This window comes from Pipra filicauda, unplaced genomic scaffold (assembly GCF_003945595.2).
Source record: "Pipra filicauda isolate LSUMZ 115617 unplaced genomic scaffold, ASM394559v2 scaffold71_size5581439_pilon, whole genome shotgun sequence".
Lineage (NCBI taxonomy): Eukaryota > Metazoa > Chordata > Aves > Passeriformes > Pipridae > Pipra > Pipra filicauda.
Window position 1 is genome coordinate 3294330 of NW_024104887.1, and position 22196 is coordinate 3316525.

General features: G+C 44.0%; 1 protein-coding gene across 6 annotated transcripts in view; it reads left to right on the forward strand.

The window, feature by feature from the left end:
- Nucleotides 1-22196, forward strand: part of CUX1 (cut like homeobox 1) — a 271806-nt gene that overhangs the window by 227460 nt on the left and 22150 nt on the right. For 5 of the 6 annotated variants that reach the window (XM_027734329.2, XM_027734330.2, XM_027734331.2 and 2 more), the window contains 3 exons: nucleotides 2423-2611; nucleotides 7391-7655; nucleotides 12297-13143. The exons of the other annotated variant lie outside the window; for it this stretch is intronic. In XM_027734329.2, coding sequence (XP_027590130.1) covers nucleotides 2423-2611; nucleotides 7391-7655; nucleotides 12297-13008 — 1166 coding nt within the window. In that variant the 3' untranslated portion in view covers nucleotides 13009-13143. Of the gene's footprint in view, nucleotides 1-2422; nucleotides 2612-7390; nucleotides 7656-12296; nucleotides 13144-22196 lie in introns of those variants that run through there. 6 annotated transcript variants of the gene reach the window in all.

Below are 22196 nucleotides of genomic sequence, written 5' to 3' on the forward strand. Positions count from 1 at the left end.
TGCCCCATCCCTGGAAGTGTCCAAGACCAGCTTGGATGGTGCTTGGAGCAACCTGGGCTAGTGGAGGGTTCCCTGCCCATGGCAGGGGGGGAGCAAGATGGTCTTTAAGGTCCCTTATCACTGGATGATGATTCTGTGATTTCAGCAAACAGTGCTGGCACTGTTAACACTGAGATGTTGCCCCAAATGTCAGAGTGTCTTCAGTGATTCCCTTTTGGGCAACATGTAACTTAGAGAGGGAAGCAGATGCCCTGAGCTGTTGTAGGATTACAGTGGTGGGTATTTTGTAAAAAGGGCCAGGACTATCCACGAAACCAACACAGAAAGTTTTGTCCATCAGTGGAACAGGCATGAAGGATGAGGAGAAGTTTTAGGAAACCTGTGCTTAAAAATATTCCCACTATTAATAGTGCTCTGATGAAGATGGAGCGTGATACACCTGCTGCCTGCTGAGGATGATTTCTAACACCTTCCCCATTAGCCTGGGAGGCTTTCAGGTGTTTTATCCCCTCCTGCCATATCCTGGAATAAGATAAATGACATAAACATCTTTAGCTTTGTTCTTAACACCTAGAGAACATGATGTTACCTCCTTCCACCTTTGCATTTTTAATTTTTAGGGTGTAGTTTGAGGTTCATTTCCTTCAGCAGCACTGTTAGTACCTGATCTGGGCTGCTCATTCCCAACCCTTTTGCAAATTTGTGCCCATATTCCTGTTCGTGTGGCCACACAATAACAGATTTTTAAAGTAGCTGTCTTATCTTGCTGGTAGCTGGCAGGTTTACAGGGAAATGGATGAGGCCTTAACTGATGTTTTTAAACACAAACAGGGAGCAGGTTACCCCAGCAATACACGAGATAAAATTGGCCTTGAATTACCTCTTTTGTCTGATTTTCCTGATACTGAGGGTAATGAAAAATCACTTATTACTTAGGAACTTAAGTGAATTCTGCATGTAGGTTTCTGTTCAGTCTGTAAGAACCATTTTCAGTGTTAGTTTTAGAGCTTATTAGCAGAGTGTCATGTTAAGCCCTGTCTTCCTTTCCCCTCTCTGCCTCTCAGCTGCTTCCTCCAAAAGCTTTGCAGACCCACCTGCCCCACTCTTCTAAGTGGGCATTGTGCATCTTCTAACTAGTCCCACATTCCCTCTGCTCCCCATACAGACAAACAAAAATCACCAAAAACAGTCTTGGGATGTTTTTAACAAGAAGGAGGAGGATATTCTGGAGTTAAACACAGGGAATAGGTCTATAGAGCAGGTATTTTCCATGACCTGTTTGTGTCAGGATCGGGTGAGGTTGTGAAGGCAAGAGCTGATGGTGTGGGCATGTCCTGCAGAGCTGTAGGGTCGTTAGCCCCCACTCATCCCTGTTGTCCCTTAGGAATCTGTTGGTTGGCACTGGCTCAGAGTGCTGGGAAGTGAAGGGAAAGTGTTCTGTTGTGTGTTAGTGAGGGCACTCAAAAGCTACAGATCAGACACGAGACCCCAAGGCCCAAACTTGGGGGGTATGGAAAGATCTTTGGGTTACCTTGAGATTCCATAATGGCAGGGCTTCTGTCTTAAATCACCTTTGGTGACTCAGATGACCCCGGGCTCTCTCTTGTAGCACAAGCTGTTGGGATCAAGGCAGTTCAGCTCGGGGAGAACACTGAAGTGAAGGGGTTTAGAAAACCAGCTCTCTGGTTGGGTTCGAGCTGCACAGGGATTTTCCCCAGTCCTTGATAAGATAGACCTTAACCATATAAAGTCAGTGTCACCAGTGCACTCACAGATGCTGTGCACTGAAAGGCATTTGCAGATGTCACCCTGATAAAACGACAGCATTTTGAAAGAGAACTAAAACTAAGTATCCTGAACCAGAAGTACTGTAGAGGCTGGAAAAAAACCTGTAATACTGTAAATTGTGATTATCTCTGGTTGGTGAGACAACAGTTAGAACCCCACAGATAGTACAGCACAGAAAATACATACACGTGTCTGTGAGGACACTGCTGAAGGTGGGGGGGTTGCACTGCTCTTGGTTCATTAATCGCTGGAAATGTTTGGATTGCCCTGTTGGAATGAAGCTGTGGCACTGCCCTCCTGCATAAGAGCTAAGGAGCCTCACTGCTCTCACTAGTTGCCTGCTTAGCTGGAAGTTCAGTTCACTTTTCAGCTCCTTAATTTTATTTTTTGCACACTGTTTCGCTGTGAGGTCCCGGTCCCCAAACGTGTGTCTCAGGCAGATCCCAAGGATTAAATTAAAGCTCAATATTTACCCTTTTAGTGGGGGGCAGAGCTTTTATCCTCCTAAATGTTTCTTTTGGGGTTTTCAAGCCGTTCTGAAGTAAGAATAATTGCCGAGCGGTCTCGTAGGACGTGTTCTTTTCCGCGAGCCCCTCGGCTGAGTGAACTCACGCGCTTCTCGATTTCGTATTAGGTCAGCGTTTGTTCGGGGAGACAATCCTGGGCCTGACACAAGGCTCTGTCTCAGACCTTCTGGCTCGCCCGAAGCCCTGGCACAAGCTGAGTCTGAAGGGACGGGAACCCTTTGTCCGCATGCAGCTGTGGCTGAACGATCCCAACAACGTGGAGAAGCTGATGGATATGAAACGAATGGAGAAAAAAGGTAACTCGGGGCACGGTGCTGACTCATGTTTTCCGTTCTCTCGAAGATCAGCGTGTCTTTTAGAACTCTCCATAAATAGTAGAGAGGCAGCATTGATCCAGTATTACGAAGGTTATGCAAAAGGACTTCGTGGCAGCTTTTCCAGAGCTTTATTTGATGCTTGCTCAAGCAGATACATCTCAAAAGAAAAGAAATTTAAAAAAAAAAACAAAAAACACAACAACAAAGCCGAACAAAAAAAAAACAACCCCAAACCCTGAATATTCACCAGCTGCTGGGAAATCATTGCTATATTCTCCTGTAGATTATTACTGAGGCCCTGGGGTAGCACTGATAACTTGCCTTACCAAATGAGAAATGCAAGTTTGGGGCTGGCTTTGGGTTATTAGTTAATAGTGCTGCAGCTGGTCACAGATGTTGGGCTGGAAGAACTGTGCATTGATTCCTGAGAGAGCTTCTTGCCAGTCCTGCACTGATGGTCTCTAGGAGAAAAGAAAAATGCAGCCTTTATAAAAGGGTATTTGAGAATAATTATATTTGTAGCCTTTATAGGGAGGGGGGAAGGTGATTGTGTTAGTACATGCTCACATAAAACAAGGTCATGAGGGTGGACCTGTGAAGGAATCTGAGTTGTTGTTGGGTATCTTAGTAGGGAGCATATCCTGCACATTTATCCTACTTCTCTCTATTTGAAATTCCTTACTAAAGACCAGTGGTTATTCAGAGCCCTGTTTTTAGTACGTTCGTGTGATTTTCCAAGAGAGACTCAGAGGCTGCCATTATCAGCAGTTAACTAATTAATGATATATACATCTCTCGTGCTATCCCTTAATGATATTAGCACAGACATCATTAATCGTGTACACTGAAAGCACTGCTGTTGACTGATGTTCTGAAAGCATTTACACATTTGATCAAGAACTTGGTGATTATATTTAAAATTGCAGTGAGGGAGCTTCTGGGAAAATTACAGTCTTGCAGGCTTTTAAGAAGAAATTCAAATCCTCGTCACAGTGTAATATAAAGCAGTGCAGTATCTTATCACAGATTGTGAGTGATCTTCCATGGGGAGTAAAATCCACTTGGGTTTCTCACCTCTGACTGTAAACCAAAGGGAACCATGAGGGGTTTTGCTGTATTAGAAACGTGGCAGAAATAAAATTGTCAGCTAGCTGGATTTTTATAACCTCGAAGAGAATATTGCCCATAATGCAGGAAAATAAAATCAAAATAATTTAAAAGTAGTGTTGACAATATCCTTTCAAAACTATTTTCTAAACTGGATTCTTATCAAACAGTGAGCGATACATATGCTCTGTAGATGGTACCTGAATAGAGATAAGGCCATAAATCATTGAGACTCTGCACTGAGCTCCTGAGCTGTTCAAGTGCTGTCCTCAGAGCAGTCTGAAGTGAATTCAACCCTGTATTTCCTGCAAAATCCTTTCATGCAGGTAAGGATCCTGTGATTTAACCTTTTAAATTGCTCTAGAGCCACATTAAGAATTTAACTTTCCCTTCAGCTAATGTCAGTTAAAGAACAATGCGCCTGGATCTGCTTCCAGTGAAACATTATTATCAATTATTTCTCTGCCACATTTTATTAAGGGAGTAAATTAATAATTATGATAAAGGTGAGCTGCATATATCTTTTTTTTTTTTTTTCTGTTCCACCAGGCTGAAGTTTGTGCTATAAATGTCCATTTTAAAATGGTTCTGAAAATTTGCAATGTACGTTAACCACCCTCTTTGGAGGAAGCCAGGGGTTCAGGCTCACCAGGCTGAGAGACTCTGCACACCTTTCCTGCCTTGCAGGAGTTCATTCCTCTCATAACCTGCCGGGGTGTGTGTGCTGCTGGCAGCATCACACTCCTCACAGAACAGTCCTGAATCCTGCTGGCAGGAGAATATTTAATTCCCCTCATTTCCCCATTATTTTGCCTTGTAATAATCTTGTTCAATACCACGTAAGATAAAAATTATGTTAAAAGGGCTCTATTTTACCTCAGTGGGCAGCTGCCACCTCTGCAGTGGTGTCTGTGGCACCTGTAGCTGGGCACATGGGGATTCTTCCCAGAGGGACATGGGGATGCTGAGGGGGAAAAAAGGTGTAACTCAGGGGGTTTGACTGGCTTTGACAGGTCAGTCTCAGACCCAGATCCAGACCTTTGCCCAAATTACATCTGGGTTTCTTTTTTTTTTTCATATGTCTCCTGAGAAGTGGAGACTGGTCACAGACAAAAATCAGGCTTCTCCAAAAATAAAGTGTGTTTGCAACTTGGATTCCAGTTTGAGCCTTGCTGTCACTGCAAATGTGCTGAATGATCTCCTTATGCTGTCTACACACAGCACATATGTTTGAAATAAAAATTAAAATGGAAAAGCTCTTATAAATGTCATCTGAGTTTCCAGAGACCAGCATTAAACCCTAAATAAAGCCTGGGTGCTAGTTCTGCCTTTGGCCCAATGGAAATTTGTTCTGATAATTGATTATCCCCCAGAAGACAATTGCTGCTGACAGAGAGGTGGGGACACCCTCCTCTTTATTTTTATGTTAATGAAATGTGAGCATTTATAGAATTTGTTTCATTCCCACGAGAGCAGCTTAAATCAGCCACTGCACCTTTGGTGATCCCAGTGTGAGGTTCCAGGAGCAGAGGTAGGGATGACATTTTTCCCAAGCTATCACAGCTCCAGGCTCTCCTTTGCTGTTTAAAGGTGGAAGCTCTGCCCTGCCAGAAGTTCCATCCTTTGGAGAGCAGTGAAAGCAGAGATTCAGCACATCCTGATCCATGGGTGTCTCATGCTGACTCAGTTGCCTGACCAAATTCCAGAAACTCCAGTTAGAGATACCCTGAGCACCTTTTTACATCTTCCATGCCAGGTTCTGTTTTGTCTCATGGCCTTCTTGAAGTTGCTGCCCATTGCTGAGGTGATGGATGTTGTCCTCCAGCCTCTTGGTTCTGCTATCCAAGGAGACAAGGGAGCCTTGTCTGTAGTTTGCATGTCAGTGCAAGTTGGAAATAACATCTAGGAAGGAGTCTTGAGATTAAAAACCTTATAGAAATGTGAGATTCTCTTGCTGGAATGATTAATTCCATGGTAGAAGGTTGTTACAGCTCCTTGAAGGCTGCAAAAATAAGGCCGATGGGTCACCTTGAAATAATGCAGAATCTTTGCTGTTCTGCATCTGGTTGGAACAACTTCAGTAGGTGGGTTTTTAAGGAAATTTATTTTAAAACAAAAACACTTCGGTTTTTTATGGTTTTTTCAAACGTGTGCAGGACTGTATCACGTCAGAGTGATGGATCACGAGCATCTCACATTCTGTTCCATGCCAGTGATCTTACACAGCAGGCAATCCACAGGTAATCTGTCATATTCAGGAAAAACAAAATGCAGGCCATGCAGATACCCCCAAAGGTTACAGAGTTGCTCAGAATTCACTTCAGTGATAGTAAGACACAGCGTAAAAGGTCCCACTGGAGGTGCCAGCGTGTAGAGGACACGATGCTGGAACCCACTGGAGCCAGAAAACCCGGCCAGTCCTGGAGGGAGCTCTGCCAGCAGAAGTTGGCCAGTGTGAGCAGGGCTTTGAACACTGCAGTTTATTTGATTGCATTGTATTTTTATTCTTTGTGCACCCTCAGCTTGAAGGCAGAGCTGTGGGGAGAGAGGAATTGATTTTTTTGAAGAATTTGGTTGCTGACCGGTGTGACGTGCCCCACATTAGTCCCTGGCTCCAACCAGAGCTCCTGGCTCTTGGAGATTTAGTGCCTGCTAGATTGATGTCAGGCTGGTGTAATCTGGAATTTAATAGCCAAGGTTATCAAATTGCAGCTCTCGAATACCTAAACTCTTAAATATCTAGAAGGTATTTAACAGGCCATTAAATATTTTATTGACAAGATTCATCTATATTTGCTGTTTTCAGCCCCCTCATTAGCAATGCTTGTGCATGATACTGCCAGGTGCAGTAAATCCCACCTCTCTGTGCCTGGTGTAAATCAATCAAGTCAGTGACAGCGTTTGCTGGGACTCTTTCCTTGCGGGATTTGCCAGGATAATTCACTCCCCGTCGGGGAGGAGGGTCAGTGGCAGGATCACAGCCTCGCCGAGCTCCATCAGTGCAGTGAGAGCTTTCTTGAAAGTACATGTGTTTTGGAGGGAGCTTTGTGTAGGGGAGGAGGAGGGTGCTGGGGGCTGGTTATCTTTCATAACCTGTCACTGCCGTAGTGAAGAGCTGTAGGAAAAGGCAGCACAGCCCATCACTGGGATCTCTGAGCTCCAAGCGCCATCGTGTGTTGGAGATGGTGTGGGAAGGCAGGAAAGGCTGCCTTCCACTTCCATAGTCATATTTTTCCTTCAGAGACCTTAGTGTTAGAGAGACCTTCATGCACATCTGAAATGTTTTTACCACCAAACTCGTTTCAGCCAAAATGAAGTGCGATTGTCCTGATCAGGTGCTCACATGGGAGTTCTGCTCTTGAAAGAGTGAATTTGAAATGAGTCCTGTGAACTGAACCCTGTCATTCGTGTCCCACGTTCGTTGAAAAAGCAGAAGACCCTGGCAGGTTTCCAGTTGATCTACCCTCTTTTCTGCTCTTTCTGCCTCTTGCATCCTCCCTGCATTTGCTTTCCCCTGGTCTCTGGTGATGCCCCGAGTAGCCCATCCGTGCATCTACAACCTGTCACCTCCGTGTTTATCCCGCAGCTCGTGCACTCATTGATTTTGCATTTGTATTCAGCCGGGGCTGATCCAATGTGCTTCTCTTTCAGCCTACATGAAACGGCGACACAGCTCTGTCAGCGACAGTCAGTCCTGCGAGTCCTCATCCGCTGGCATCGACTACAGCCAGGGGGCCAGCCCACAGCCCCAGCACCAGCTCAAGAAGCCCCGGGTGGTGCTGGCACCAGAGGAGAAAGAAGCTCTGAAACGAGCCTACCAGCAAAAGCCATACCCATCACCAAAAACCATTGAGGAACTCGCTACGCAGCTCAACTTGAAAACCAGCACCGTGATCAACTGGTTCCACAATTACAGGTATGTGATCTCCCGAGAGCCCTGCTCCTCAGGGATTTGTTGGGTTTGCTTTGGCAGGGTGCTGCTCTGCTTCAGCAGACTGTGTCTGCTTCCACCAGCGCCGGGGGGTTGTATAAGATGAACGGTTTCGACAGCAGGGAGGTTCTGACTAACGTAGTGCTAATGCTCCAGACTAATTTTAAGTCATCCCTGAGGAGCAGCAATATTCACATATTGATGTAAGTAGTGCTTTTAAACAGAAAGTCTCGCTTTTGGGGTGGGCGTGGATGTAGAGATGTCCACTGGTGAATATTTATAAACCCACTGCAGTAGGCAAGGCTGCTCTGTCTGACTCACACAGGCACACTCACACGTGTTAGGGGGGTGTTGTGGGTGTTATCCCTGGGTCACTGGGTGGGGGGTACTTGAAAGTGTCTGGATGGCATCAGAATTGTCCTGCTTTCATTGTGTTGTTTTCCTGCATGAGAGCAAAAAAGAGGATTTTCTTTTAGGTCTTGAGCCACTGAGAGCTCTGAAAATAGGCACGGTGTGTTTTTGGGAAGCTCTATAGAGTCATGAAGGACAGAGAACTGATAACCCTGAAATCAGATGTGGCCACAGAGAGGGACTTCTTACAAGGGCATGTAGTGACAGGACAGGGGGGAGTGGCTTTAAACTGACAGAGGGCAGTGTTGGATGGGATATTGGGAAGAAATTCTTCCCTGTGAGGGTGGGGAGGCCCTGGCACAGGTTGCCCAGAGGACCTGTGGCTGCCCCATCCCTGGAAGTGTCCAAGGGCAGGTTGGACGGGGCCTGGAGCAACCTGGTCTAGTGGAAGGTGTCCCTGCCCATGGCAGGGGATGGAATGAGATGGTGTTTAATGTCCTTTCCATCCCAAACCATGATCTGTAATTCTATGATTTATTTCACTGTTGTGATTTAATCATTGAGCTCCACTAAAATGAAATAAGATGTTGATCTGTTCAGTGCCTTTCTCGCTTGAGAGGGAACCTTCTCCACCTTCAAACCACTGAAGTAGGTTTTGGCCTAGAGACAGCAATAAAAAGAAACAACACCGGAACAGCATATAAGAATTATAAGGATTTGAATAAACATATTATCAACTGTGCTTGGGATTGGGAATCTTAATTAGTGCAGCAGACTTTTCTCCAAGATATTTGTGCTAATGAATATTGAACAGGTACAGTTAAGCTACCAGATTTAATACTATTCTGCTTCTTCAGTTGGAGCCAGCAATGTTCCTAATTAGTCCAGACTGCTAAACTTGTTTGTTTTTAGAAACTGCTAACATTTCAAGGGTATTTTTCACTTTAGCCCTTCTCATCTTTTACCAGGGAAGTTGCTGAAGCAGAAGCAACAGAGTTTAATGAGATATCTCAGAAATATTATGCACAACAGTTAAATAATGTTTATAGTAAACTATACAAAATTTTAAAATTATAACCAAGAAATAATCACGTTTACACTGAGTTTCCCTGCCTTGAACTCGGTGCAGACGCAGCATCTTCCGCCGCTCAGAGTTCTCCAAACACAGGCCTCTTCCAGTTCCCACTTCCAGGCAATTATACACAAGTTGGAGGAATGCCTGTGAAAACAACGTTCCCCTCGGCCTGACAGCAAGATGTGCTGTTCTCACTTAGGCAGACGGGCACAGAGCACTGGTGGCACTGGTGGCACGTGTCACCTCCCTCGTTCCCACGGGCTGCCCTGCCCGGGAACGCCTGACAGGCCCCGACTGATCAGCTCGGCCACGGAGGGGAGGTGCTGACAGCTGTATGCAAAATAAAAACACCTCTAAACGAGGGGCTGTGGGCTGCTGGGCAGCACAAACCCAGGTGCTGAGCGATCTGGACCTGCTCCCAGATGTGCTGCTGAGGCTCCAGGAGTTTTAAGAGCCCCTTCAAGCCTGTTTGGAGCCCTGGGTGCTCTGAGCAGTTGGCACCACTGAAAAATGAAAACACATCCCTGTTCCATTCCTCTGTACAGTAACTTTCTTAGCTTTCATGCATAGAGTACTCTTAAATCATTTGTAGGACGCTGCAGAAGAGGTACAGGTTTTATGTTCTGCAAGGGGAGCAGGGTCTGACCGTTCTGCAGCTCATGTGTTGTAAGAAATGGTGGTCTTTCCCCTGTTCATCTTCTCCAGGCCACACTTCAATTTATTTATCTCTTGTATACTCTCCCTCAGCCATTTCTTTTCCAAACTGAAGAGTTTTCATGCAGAAGCAGTTCCACATCTCAAGCCATCTGCTAAATTCTTTAACGTTAATTTTTACTTAAAATAACTTCAGATAAGGCAGGGCACAGATTTGGACAGGTTTGTCTTCCCGTCTCCTGGGAATCCTGTTGCAGTGATGCTTTTCCTTTCAGGTTCAGCCCAAATCTCACTTTTCCAAAGGTGGTTGGATGCAGCAAGGTCTACCTTTATGTCCACCATGGACATGGATGGAAAGTCAGCATTAGTATTTATTTTCTGCAGCAAAAAGAAACTTAAAAAAAAATCCTCAGCAGGCAAAGAAATAATTCACTTCAGAATATAAATAGGTATAAAGGATTTTGATATATCTGTGAACTTTCCAAGTCTGTGGCTTTGCACCCTACCAGTCACATAGCTCTCAAAATATTAAATAAATATCCCTTACTTTGCATTAGTGAAACACATACAGGACACACGAGAGTTCAAGGCTCTGTTGTCTTAAAAATATCACAAAAGAGTGGGAGGTAGGAATTTCTGTCCCACTTCACCTGTGGAAACTGGCACATAAATTCAGTAGGGTCACAGAGGTGATACTTACAGGCCCATCAGGAATTAAACCAGACTTTCTGGAATTGTAATCTAGCGCTCTTGGATCCCAAATTCTGAGCACATTTTTCAATGAACTCTGTGTTGTGCTTGCTTTGATGTTGTCCAGGGAACTGCAGCAAACACCCCAGGAGATGGCTGACGTTTTGAGTTACACTGATAAATGCCAACAGGGTGTGTGGATGTCAAGGCCAACACCTTCCACCAACAGGAATGCCCTCTGGAATTTTCTAGCTGCTGTCACCAGTTCTTCTTTACCATAGGGATTTAATTACTATGTTAATCAGGAGCCAGACTAGATTCCAGAAGCAATATATTGGGTGTGAATTCCGGGGATTTCCCCAGACATGGAACTGATGTTTGGTCAGATACTGGGTGAGGATGTCAGCATTCAGTACCTGCTGGAGCAGAGGTATTTTAAATGCCATGCAGGCACAAAGCTCTTATCAGTTTCCTCTCCTGACTTGGGGAACGTTACAGAAGCAGTGTGTTCTGGATCAATGTCCATGCAGGGAGATTACAGGCTCAAAGAGAGCCTGATAATCGATGTTGCAGGATGCATGCAGTTAATGGTAATGGAAAATTAATGTTAGCACCTGTGGTCTTCTGTTAGGTGAGTAATATTCTCCCAGGGAAAATTACAGACCCCCTAAATCCTTCAAAAGTGTGGAGTCAGCAATACTGCTGAAATACTCGGTTGCATTTCAAATAAGTCGATAATATCTTTAGTTTCAAAAGCTGTATTCAGATGGTGTTCTGCATTTGGCCTAATGTTTTTCCATTGTGTGCTGTCTTCCACAGCACGTTTAAGGAAAAATGGAAAATCCATACAGCTGTCAGTGTTGGGACAGCATTTCCCTACAAGCCCCGTAGCAGTTCCCCATGGCTGAAACCCAAAAGTGTTACCTTCACTCTGAAAGATAAAGTTTTGCTAAACCCTGCCTGTGCCTGTGGTCTCATCCCTGGCCCCGGGTCATTGAGGCTCTCTCTTGGTTATAGATTAGGACCTGAATGGTGTTCATCACCTCTCCCAGATGGAGAACAGAGAAAGGGTTAGCCCAGACCCTAAGGCTTTTTCATAAACTGTTCCCTACTTGTGAGGAATTTGGGAGCTCCTAAACAGAGACGATGAGGGAGGAAAGACCAAGTTAAATGGCAAGGTGCTGTATTTGGGGTATTCTTGCACTGCTCAAGTAGTAGTAGGAAGAGCAAGGTGGCACATTGGGCAACTTTACCCACACGTGGAGTGCATTCATTCCCATGAAATGCTCTGCCTGGCTTGTCACTATTCATGTTCTGAAATTGATTTTTTAAATAAAAAATGAGGCAGAAGTCAGACCAGCTCATAGACTGGCAGCCTGTAAAAAGCCGGGGCTTCCCCACAGCACTTTCATCACAACTCACTTGGTTTCATCCTTGTTTGTCCTTGCTGCCCAGGAGAACACCAAAGGGTTTATCCAGAATTTTTCCTGATTTATTTTTTGTTTAGGCACACTGGCTCATTTCTAGGAAAGCTCTGAGTTGGTTCGTATTTACAAGGCATTTTCTTCTCCTAGAAATGCATTTATTTTCTTTATGAAAAATATGGATACATTTCCCACCAGGGAAATGGCGGAGTCACCATCCCTGGAAGCGCTCCAAAAGCTGATCAGTGTGGTGATACGATTTGGTGGGCGTGGTGGTACTTGGGTAAGGTTGGACTCAGTGATCTTGGAAGTCTTCTCCAGCCTTAATGATTCTGTGAATTCCGTGAGAGGGCGTTTTGAGCGGCATGTCTGGTGTGGGTGAGCGGCTCCGCGTGGCCTGGCAGACTCACATCCCTCTCCCCTGTCCCGCAGGTCTCGCATCCGCCGGGAGCTGTTCATCGAGGAGATCCAAGCCGGGAGCCAGAGCCAGGCTGGGTCGAGCGACTCTCCTTCGGCCAGGAGCAGCAGGGCGGCTCACAGCTCCGAGGGTGACAGCTGCGACGGCGTGGACGCGGAAGGCCCTCCCGAGGGGAAGCCGAGTGGCCCGGAGGTGGATGAGTACAGCAATGCAACCGCAAAGTCTCAGGGAGGGCCCGCCGAGCCGGCTTTCGAGGCGGGGGAAGAGGCACTGCAAGGCGCCAGGTCTTCGGAGAAAGCGGAGCCGTTCCAGGCCGAGAGCCTGGAGGACACCGACGACGAGGGCCGGCTCAGAGCACCGCGCCAGAGCTCCCCGCCGGCACCGCAGCGCCCGGGAGAAGCTCTGGAGACACTGCCAAACTCTGCCACGGAAGGGGATGCCTCTACCTCAGCTGCCTCCACCTCAGTCCTTACGGGGGAGAGCTCCTACAAGTCAAAAGAAAGTTCGGAGAAAACCTCCAGTGTGCCAAGTACGAGCTCGACGCCGGCCGCAGGCTCGCAGAAAGCCAACTCTCTCCAGAGCTTGTTCGGCTTCTCGGAGGCGGCGAGCTCCAGGAACACGCGAGACAGCTCCTTGAGGAAAAAGAAAGCGGCCAACTTGAACAACATCATCCACCGCTTGGAGAAGGCCGCGAGTCGGGAAGAGGCCGTCGAGTGGGAGTTTTGAGATTAAACTGGCCCAACTCGGGAGAGCTGGGAAGTCAAACTGGACCTCTACTGGTTTTATTGTGTTCGCACTTAACCGCCCTGCGGGCCACAGGGCAAAAACGCCATAGGCCAAGGTGCATATAGAAATCAAAAAGGAGCGTTAAGCCCAATTTATGTTTGTGTTTTCGAGGAAGAAAACTGAAATGTGTAGTCGAGCTTTTTTGTACCCTGAAGTGTTTTTATTATTGCCCTAAGTGATTTCCACAATTTCTGGAATAACTCATACAGCTTTGCCTTGTGCCCTCCTCTTTGGTGTGGGGCTTTAAAAAAATGAAAAACGGAAAAAGAAAAGAAAAAAAAAACTAAAAAGAAAAAAAAAAAAAACCTTAAAAAAAAAATCAAACCCACATATTAAAAGGGGGCTTTTTATCTGCCATCTAATGGCTACAGAGCGATAATACACTATTATCTTCTTAAACCAGGAAAAAAGGGGAGATTTTTCAAAAAAAAGAAAAAAAAAGAAAGTTTTTTGTAGCTGTTCAGTTGCCACTAAGAGATTGCACAGTCAACCGACTCTAAACACACTAGTTTGGATTCCTACATATTTTCAAGAAAAGAAAAGAATCTTGTTGTTTGAAACTTTGAATTAAAAAGAAAAAAAACACATTTACTCCACATATTTTTTAACAAAACAAAAAAAAAAAGTCACATCAGGAAAATATCTTAATTTGTGGTAGCTGACTTAGTGTTTTCTTGTAAGTGAAATAGAATATTGACACGTAGTGCACATTGTTTCATAGCTTTAACTGATTCTGGTCTTTTGCAGCCCAGAATTTGTTTAATACACTCCATTTTAGGCCAAATCAGGACAAAAAAAAAAAATCTGAATCTAGGTATTTTATAATCTGCTTTTTAACCTCTAACCACAGAGCACGCTGATCAGACCTCATATCTAGGAGGTTTAGGAGACAACTTAGAAACAGCATGTACTTGATCATTTCACTTGGTTCGTAGTGTACAGGATTTCCTCTCAGCAAAGACAGAGCGCTCCAAAAACGTTGGCCAGTAACATTTCAGCCGCTACTTCGGGGGCGTAGTCCGTATCCCGAATATTCAGCTTGCCTGGAATCGATGGAAAAGCAGTTCACGTGTCCGATTGCTGTCACACACCACTAAGAGGGACTGGAGCTGCCGCAGATCCGGCCCTTTTCCTGCTGTTGGTGGCCATTTACTGACTCTCTTCCCACCACAAGCACTGATTTTTAAATACGTTTTAGTTGTGGGAAGCTTATTTTTTTTGCGTGGATAAAGAGTACATGGCAATGACCAGACGGGCTCTTACCAGGATGGAAGCAGCCCAGACTCCAAACCAAAACCTTCGTGCTCTCGAGTCCCAGTCCAGCCCGTTCTGCCCTGCAGAAATACAGCCTTTTTTTTTTTTTTTTTCCCCATTATTTTATGCACAGGTTAGGGCTGATCAAAGTACAAATCAAATTCTAACTTGTCTCTAACTCCTCCTGTTGTCTATATGTATATGCGTGAGCATAGAGGTGCGTGGAAGGATGTGTGTGTGTGAGTGTGTGCGTGCAATTTTATACGTCTGTGTATTTTCTTACGTACTTGTGCACACATAGAGTGCATTACTGCCACCTTTTTTCAATAAGCTGTTTTATCAGTTATGGCTTCTACAAGTTTGCTAATTTAGACTCCTTTATTGCCATATCTTTAAAACTAACAATAGATGATTTCGGAATATATATATATATATAAATATATATATATATAATTTTTTTTTGCTTATTTATAGGTGCTGTATTTTATTATCTGATTGTTAGGAAGGGATGAAAGGGGGCAAATATTCTTTAGAGGGATAGACTGCCGGCAGTATTGGGTATAATTTACAAGATGTAGTTGTCATACTGTATATTATTGATTGAAGACTTTTTTGACCGTATTGTGTATCATTGAACTTTTGTCTTAGGTCAGCATCTTTTTGATGACACTTTAATGGTGCATTCATTACTTCTTAAGTTTAATTAATATTACTTTTCTGATTTTGGGGGAGGGAGGGATGGGGAGAGGAGTTCCGACTTTAAAGGTATGTTCCCAATATTACACCTCAGTGTGCTTGTATTAATTCATTAGTAGGATTTTTGACTGTAAGATGTGAAACCACATTTCTTGCATGATGTTTTAGAACTTATGTATTTCATTTACAGTCTCTTAACAAGCGACAGCAGCACTTAGCGCAAGTTTTCACAAATTAAGAATCAGTACACTAAAATCCATCCTTTTCCATGATTGAGGAAAGAAGGCTCTAGGAGGCTGAAAGGCAGGGATTTATTTCCGATTTTCACTGCTAGCTGTTTCAGGATCCCTCCTTGGGTAATTGGGGACCTGTGATGCAAAACTAAAACTGAGAAGCGGAGAGAGCAGCTGCCCCTTTCTGTGCTGAGCTGAGGAGAGGATTGGTAGTGACAGACACCAGTGTGTGACAGCACGTGCTGGGAGCGGTTCCGCCTTCCCACCGGGAGGGCCGTCACTCCCTGGGAACAGCCAGCGAGGGGAGAACGGGGTGAAGCAAAGGGTTACCTCTCTGTACTTGTCCAGTGTCCTGGTTTGACTTCCAAAGCACAGCTCCATCGATAAATGCACGTCCTGGTAAAACACACATACCTTGAAACAAGTCACAACGAGCTGCGTCTTCAGCCAAGAACCAAACCTTCTGGCTGAGAGACGCAAGTATTTTCTTATGTTCTTTATTGTTATTTTTTTTTCTTTGTTGTTGTTTGGTTCAGGTTGGGGTTTTTTTTTAATTAATTCTAGGCAATACACTTGCCAGTCTGTTCCTACTGTCCTTGTCTGCTGATTTGAGATCCAGGTGCTGGATGCGGTCAAGTGGTTACTCTCGGCTTTCTCCATAGCGAGGGGGGTTTTTTTTCTGTTTGATGATTTTATTTTTTTTTAATTATTTTTTGTTTTTAAATTAATATTCCCCAAACTGTTCTTGTGCCTGTGTCTATCTGATTGCATTCCATGATGCTTACTGAGAGCTCTGGCTGCACTGTACGACAGCAGAACTGTATTCACAGGTCGCACGCAAATGCAGCACTTAAGGTCAATCTCTCTTCTTAATAAGCAATACGTAAGTGCCTTGAAACATATCTTTTTTTCCCCCCCCCCCCGTTTATTTTTTGGTTTGCTTTTCAGGTTTCCACCAGTTCTTTAGGATTCTTTAGCGTCTGCCCACTTTTTAATGCTGTAATGATTTTTAAAAAGCATATCTGTAGCTTGCCCTAGAGGAAATCTTCCTTTCATAACACTAACTGTTAATTCTAAGCTCCATTATTACATCTGAGTCATGTAATTTTGCTGGATAAAGACAGCATTCAGAAGTCAGAAGTCACTCCATCCTGCCAAGGGTCGTCATTGGGATCTATTATGAAATTAATCAAATAAAATGCTGTCAGTATTTCCTATATTTTTGGCACTTTATTAGTGGCTTAGCTCCTTTTGCTGTTTCATATGTAATGATCTGCGTTGAATGTGGATTAGCCTGCTGAGATGCTGCTGGGGTGACCTGGGCCTTGCTGCCTGGAGTCCCTGTGGGTTCCTTGGTGAAGGGGCAGGGGCAGACGAGCACCCTCAGATCGAGCTCGTGGAGTTTAAGTGATGCTCCCGGTTTTTCCCGGCGTTTAGCCAAGGTCACAGCTGCTTTTCTGTTGGAAAGTAGAATGGATTAGCTTGAACTACTGCTGAGATTCTCGGGTTGGACATGAGTTACCAAACTGGCCAAGCCCCCCCCCAGTGTAGAGACTGAACTTGCAGCGCAGGGTGTGAGCCGTAGTTGGGATCAGGTGCAGCACTTGGAACTCACACTCGGAGGAAAACGTGCATTGGAATAACTTCTTTTACTTCATTAAAAGGACAAAAAGTTGGAGGAGAAGAAATGCCAAAGAGTAGGACAGTGGCTGTCACCCCCTTGGGTCTCTGATTCCGGGGAAAGGGAATGTGTGACGTGGGGCAGAGCCCTCGCTGCCGACGTTTCTTTTCCTGATGGATAAAAGCACAGGCAGTTTTCAGAAAATCCATCATGCCAGACTCTGTTTTTTCCCAGGGTTCTTTAAAAGCATTTTATTTTCTCTCTCTGTTTCCAGTTCCATGCTCTTACTAACACCGTGCATGAAGGGCCAGGGCTGTTTTAACAGAAATACGTTTATATTGCAGTTAAAATTGTCAATTTTTCTTTCTGGATGGTTAGGGAAGGAAAAAAGTGTAGTGCTGTGTTTGCTAAAAGCCAGCAAAGAGTATCCCTTGGCAGAGGGGTCATGCAGTGGGATTGTCAATACACTTCCATTTTTGAGGATACAGATTTCAGAGAACAGGATTGCACATGTTTATTGGCAGAAATGCATTTAATTACAGTTTCTGTTGATGCCATAAAATTGGACCATTTTATTTACTCATCTGTAAAATGCCTATAGAAAGAGCTGCCCTTTAAAGGAACCTGTGTCAGTGCACTCTGCCCATATCATGAATTAGTGAGTCCTTTAGTAATAAACTCCTTGCTGTAATAGGAAAGATCTATATTGCAGCTGAAAAGAAAAAAAGAATGTGCCTTTCTCATTAGCTAAAAGATCTTTGCATTATTTTTATGTAACCTGTTGATATGGGAATGGTGTAGAGCAGGAGGGTCATGAACATGACAGAATTCTATGCAATATTCTCTGATCCAATTACTTAAAACTTGCTGTTTTTCAATCCTTTATCAGGAGAAATAGTAGGTTAAGGAAGTGCATTGTTCTGGTGGTAGTTCAAACTACAAAGCTGATAAATTGACATAAAATAGGATTGAGGGAAATGTGACAAAATAACGTAATGAAATGGTGGAAAATGCTCACAGTGGTTGCAGTCCCCACTAGCACAGCTGCTGTCAGAAGTCTGTCATTTTTCATGTTAAAATTATTAATTTCAGGTATTCTTAAAGCTTATGTGAATAAAAATGCTCCTGGCAAAAACAGGACAGGTTAGAAATCCCCCCCACACCAAAAAAAAATCCCCATTTTGACCGTATATAAACTATGAGGACACATGAGAAACAGTAATTGGGTTTGGACACTTTGCACTTGAATCTGAAATGGTTTATTTAAACTGGAACACCACAGTGATCTGGACCAGTGCCTTTAGCAGGGTTGCAAAGAGATCAGTAATCCTGGCTATTTGTTGCAGACTGAAAGTCAAGTGGTGACATTTTTAACCTGCAGATGGAGGGCACTGTTTTTACTTCATTTGTGTCTCCTAAATCCTCTCTTATTTCCTCTTCACCCAGTGGATTTTCTCTGTCTTAAGCCACGAGTGTAGTTGAGTTCCGAGCATTTCTTGGGGACTGTCCAGAAGCAGGAGGAGGAGGAGAAGGAAAGTTGGTTCTTGGGGGGGGTGGGGGTGGATTTAACATTTTATAAACCAAATCAAAGCTTTCCCATGAGTGTGTGGCAGTTTTGGCCCTGATTTGACCATCTGGTTATAGCCTCCTATCCCTAAATTTAGTTCCCATGGATAAAACATCAGCAAAGCAGGATTGAGTTGACTCCTGTGTTGTCCTGCTGCTTTCCCCTGTCACTTCCTGCTGCCCCACTGTGTGAACATCAATATTTTTTTCTTCCTTCGTGTTGCATATGCAATCAACTTATTTTTAAAAAAATAGAGAATTTAAAAATTCTATACAAAGAAAATATTCTTCCCCCCTTCTTCCCCCCAGCAGTTTAAAATCTTGTTTTAAATTGCAAGGAGAATCACTGGCTTGGGAAGCACGAGATCTGGGTTTATTTTCTGGCTCAGCCTTCTTAGTTTGAAAAGGGATGTAGCAATCCCTGTCTCCTTCATTGAGCTCTAAAACATAGAAATATAATTTCAGCAATTTGTTCTTCCCTCCCCATCTCTTTTATGGGATATATTGACTATGCCAGATATAAAATATAGTTAATAATGAACTTTATAGCAAGAAAAGCCCTTTATGCCTTGCCTAGGGACTGATTTGTCCTACATGACCAGGTCATGGACTATACCCTACCCTATTAATATGCAAGGATAAAATGGTTTTATGCTCTGAATGTGAAATTTATCCTTTTGGAGAAGATTAGCGTTAGGCCTGTGCACTTAAGTTTTCAAAAAGCCTTAAAAACAGGTATGTGAGTGGTGCCATCTCTGTCCTCAGGGATGACTCCCCCCAGCCAAGCAGTACTGTGGCATATTTAATAGAAGTTCTTAGTTATGAGGTCATTTTCCAGTTGAAGAAAGTCGTTCATTGAACTTCATTAGCGAGCCCCTCACCCTCTGGTACAATCCAGGACCTGCTTTTCCCAAGACCTGGGCGCTCCATGTCTATCCCAAAAGCCTTGCCTGTCTGTGAAATCTGTGTTTCTACAATTACTTTATGAATGAAACAAAAACCTAATGGGATTCCCGGGCTTGATTTTCACTGCTATTAACAAACATGTTCTGGCACTAAAGTGCATTAAAAGGAAATGCCTCCTTTTAAAAAATTAATAAGATTATTGTATTTTTCCTTGTCCAGCTCTTCTGTAAAGGACAGTTCTGCCATTTTTCAAGCTGGCTTTAGTCACAGTGAGGCGAGGAGATTTTAGCCACAGTTCTGTAGGTTTCTTATTATTAAAACTGTTGGTTCCATCGTGTCATTTCAGTTTCTTTAGATTTTGAACCAGCTGAGTTCAGAGAGCAGCTGAATCCTCAACCACAACGGAATAGTGCAGGAAACAGTCCAGCAAAAGTAGATGCCCCTGTGATGTCACATCGTGGACTTTCTGTTTGAATTTTAGAGATATTTGTGCTTCGAAGTACAATCTTCATCCAAAGATCCTTGGAAATGGACAGTCATGCCGGGAATTTCCTGCTGTTGTGGTGCCATACCTGCTTTTTTGCATAGTTACTGTGTAATTGTGGTGGTGTCATGGCAGCACAGCCTCTCTGTTGATAGCAAGGATAATGGCACGAGTCGCATTCTCTTCTGTCTATGCGGGTAATTAATATGCATTTTTAGGAGTTGTTAAATGTGTCTGTGTACATCATTCCAGTATGGAAAAGCCCCTCTGTGTATTTAGTATTTGTGTGCTTGGTCTTAATGGTGCAGTTAGAATTGCTACAGCCAAATTTGTGAAATCATTTGGGACGCAGGTGAGCGAGGGCTTAAAAGCAATATGTATTTTAATGGGTGGAGATGCCATTTCCCACTTGTCAGATCTGTTCCCTGTTGCAAAGAGGGGATTAGTCATGGGAGAGACTGGGCTGTTGGAGATACACGGGTTTAGCTAATGAGGACAGGGGAGATCATGTTCAGAATACATAAAAATGATCCCAAGGGTCCGAGATGTGCAAGAGGCAAACCTCACCTGCAGCATCCTGTGATAATTACTCTTTAGGTTTGGCTCCTGCAGGAGGTTAATATGCCAGATATTTGCACACTTACAGTGTACTTTCCTATACCTGTGTACAGCAGGAAGGTGGACAGTAAAGACATATTTAAAACAATAACAAACCCATTTGATTAAGTAAATTAAAACCGAGTATCAAATTCAAGCAGTTCAGGCTTGCTCTCCCTAAGCTGAAAATTTAAGTATTCTTTGGAATGAGATAAAAAACCTCTGTTAGGCAGCTCCTCTTGGAAGGCGAGTGTCTGTGCTTTCAGGAGAATAAATAAAACCTGGCACTTGACTTGCTCTGAAGTACAATCTTGTCCCCAAGTAACTAGAAAAAAATACTTTCTACAATCAGTCTTTCAATCAGACTTCTCTGGCTTTTGTAGCTTATGTTGGACCCTTTGTGCTATTTTGATGTGTTATTTATATGTGGGTAAGTTATTACTAGCTTTAAAAGTGTTTCCAAAGTACCTGGTTACCTCTGGATGCTGGTACAGGTGATACAGGGAGTACTTGAGCATCTAGTTCAGAAAGGAGCCGTGTGGGGAATAAGCAAGGTCACATCTATATCATACTTTTCCTTTTCCTTGATCAGGGCTTCCATTTCCTTCTCACTTGCTCCATCCAGAGATGGAGATCACGGATCGTTTCTTTTTTTCTGTGGGGGAAAGATTTTAGTTAAGCTTGAAATTCTTTTGTTTTCACTCAGAAGGCATATCATCCAAATCCTGTACGCTGCCCATTTCCCATTTTTTAGGGTTTTGCTACTTTCCTGAAATTTGCTATTTAACAAGCTTTCTCTGCTTGGAAAGCTATGTGCCTTATTTCCTAATCTCTTCATGGAGAATAATCTAAAGCACAGTGATCTGGATTGCAGCATTCCCAGCCGCTTTTCCCTTGGAGAGGAGCAAACACTGGTGGAGTCCCACATCACCCCTTTGCTCACGAGCACTTCCCACACTGTGCTTGAGTCTTAGTGCAATAGAAACTCTGGTTCTGTGTCTGGAGGGTCGTGTCCTGCTGCCAACACAGCCAAGCACGAGCTCTGCTTTAGGAGAATTCAGGTTCCTGGGGGTAAAAAAAAAAAAAAAAAATATCCATATCCCTGTGGGTTGGCTCCAGTGGGTCTGGGGTTGGAATCAACCATCACCCAGCAGTGTTGATCTCGTCAGGCTCAGTCCCACCCTGTGTGCTCGTAGGTCTGTCAGCATCCCAGAAACACTCGTGGACATCAACCACCGCAGTCCCGTGTCCTTCAGTGCCATCAGTCACAGCTGCTGTCCCCATTTCCACCCCCAGAGCCGTGTTGGCTCTGAGTTAGGCACTGTAAAGTCACTCCAGTCTTAGTTTGGTTCTGTCCAGAAGAGGCTTTCACCCACCAGCACCCTCAGCCCTTCCCAGCCCTTGTGTGTCCTTTCCCAAGCTCGCTCTCTCTACGGCATCATAAGGTGAAATACATAAAGGTGGTTTGTAATTAGGAGAACAATCTAATATTTCCTATTTATGAGATTAATTTTAACAGTTGGTTGGGTTTTTTTGTTGAGGTTTGTTTCTTTTTGTTTGATATAAACACAACAGGAGTATACATATCATTGGTTTGGGTTGGAAGGGACCTTAAAAATCATCTAATTCCAACCCCCTGCCATGGGCAGGGACACCTTCCACTAGCCCAGGTTGTTATCCCCTAAATGGATGTTGGAGAAAGCTTGAGATATCCTAGAGATGGAGCAGGTGGTGTTGGCTCGTAGTATCCATATCATTGTGCCCCTGTTGT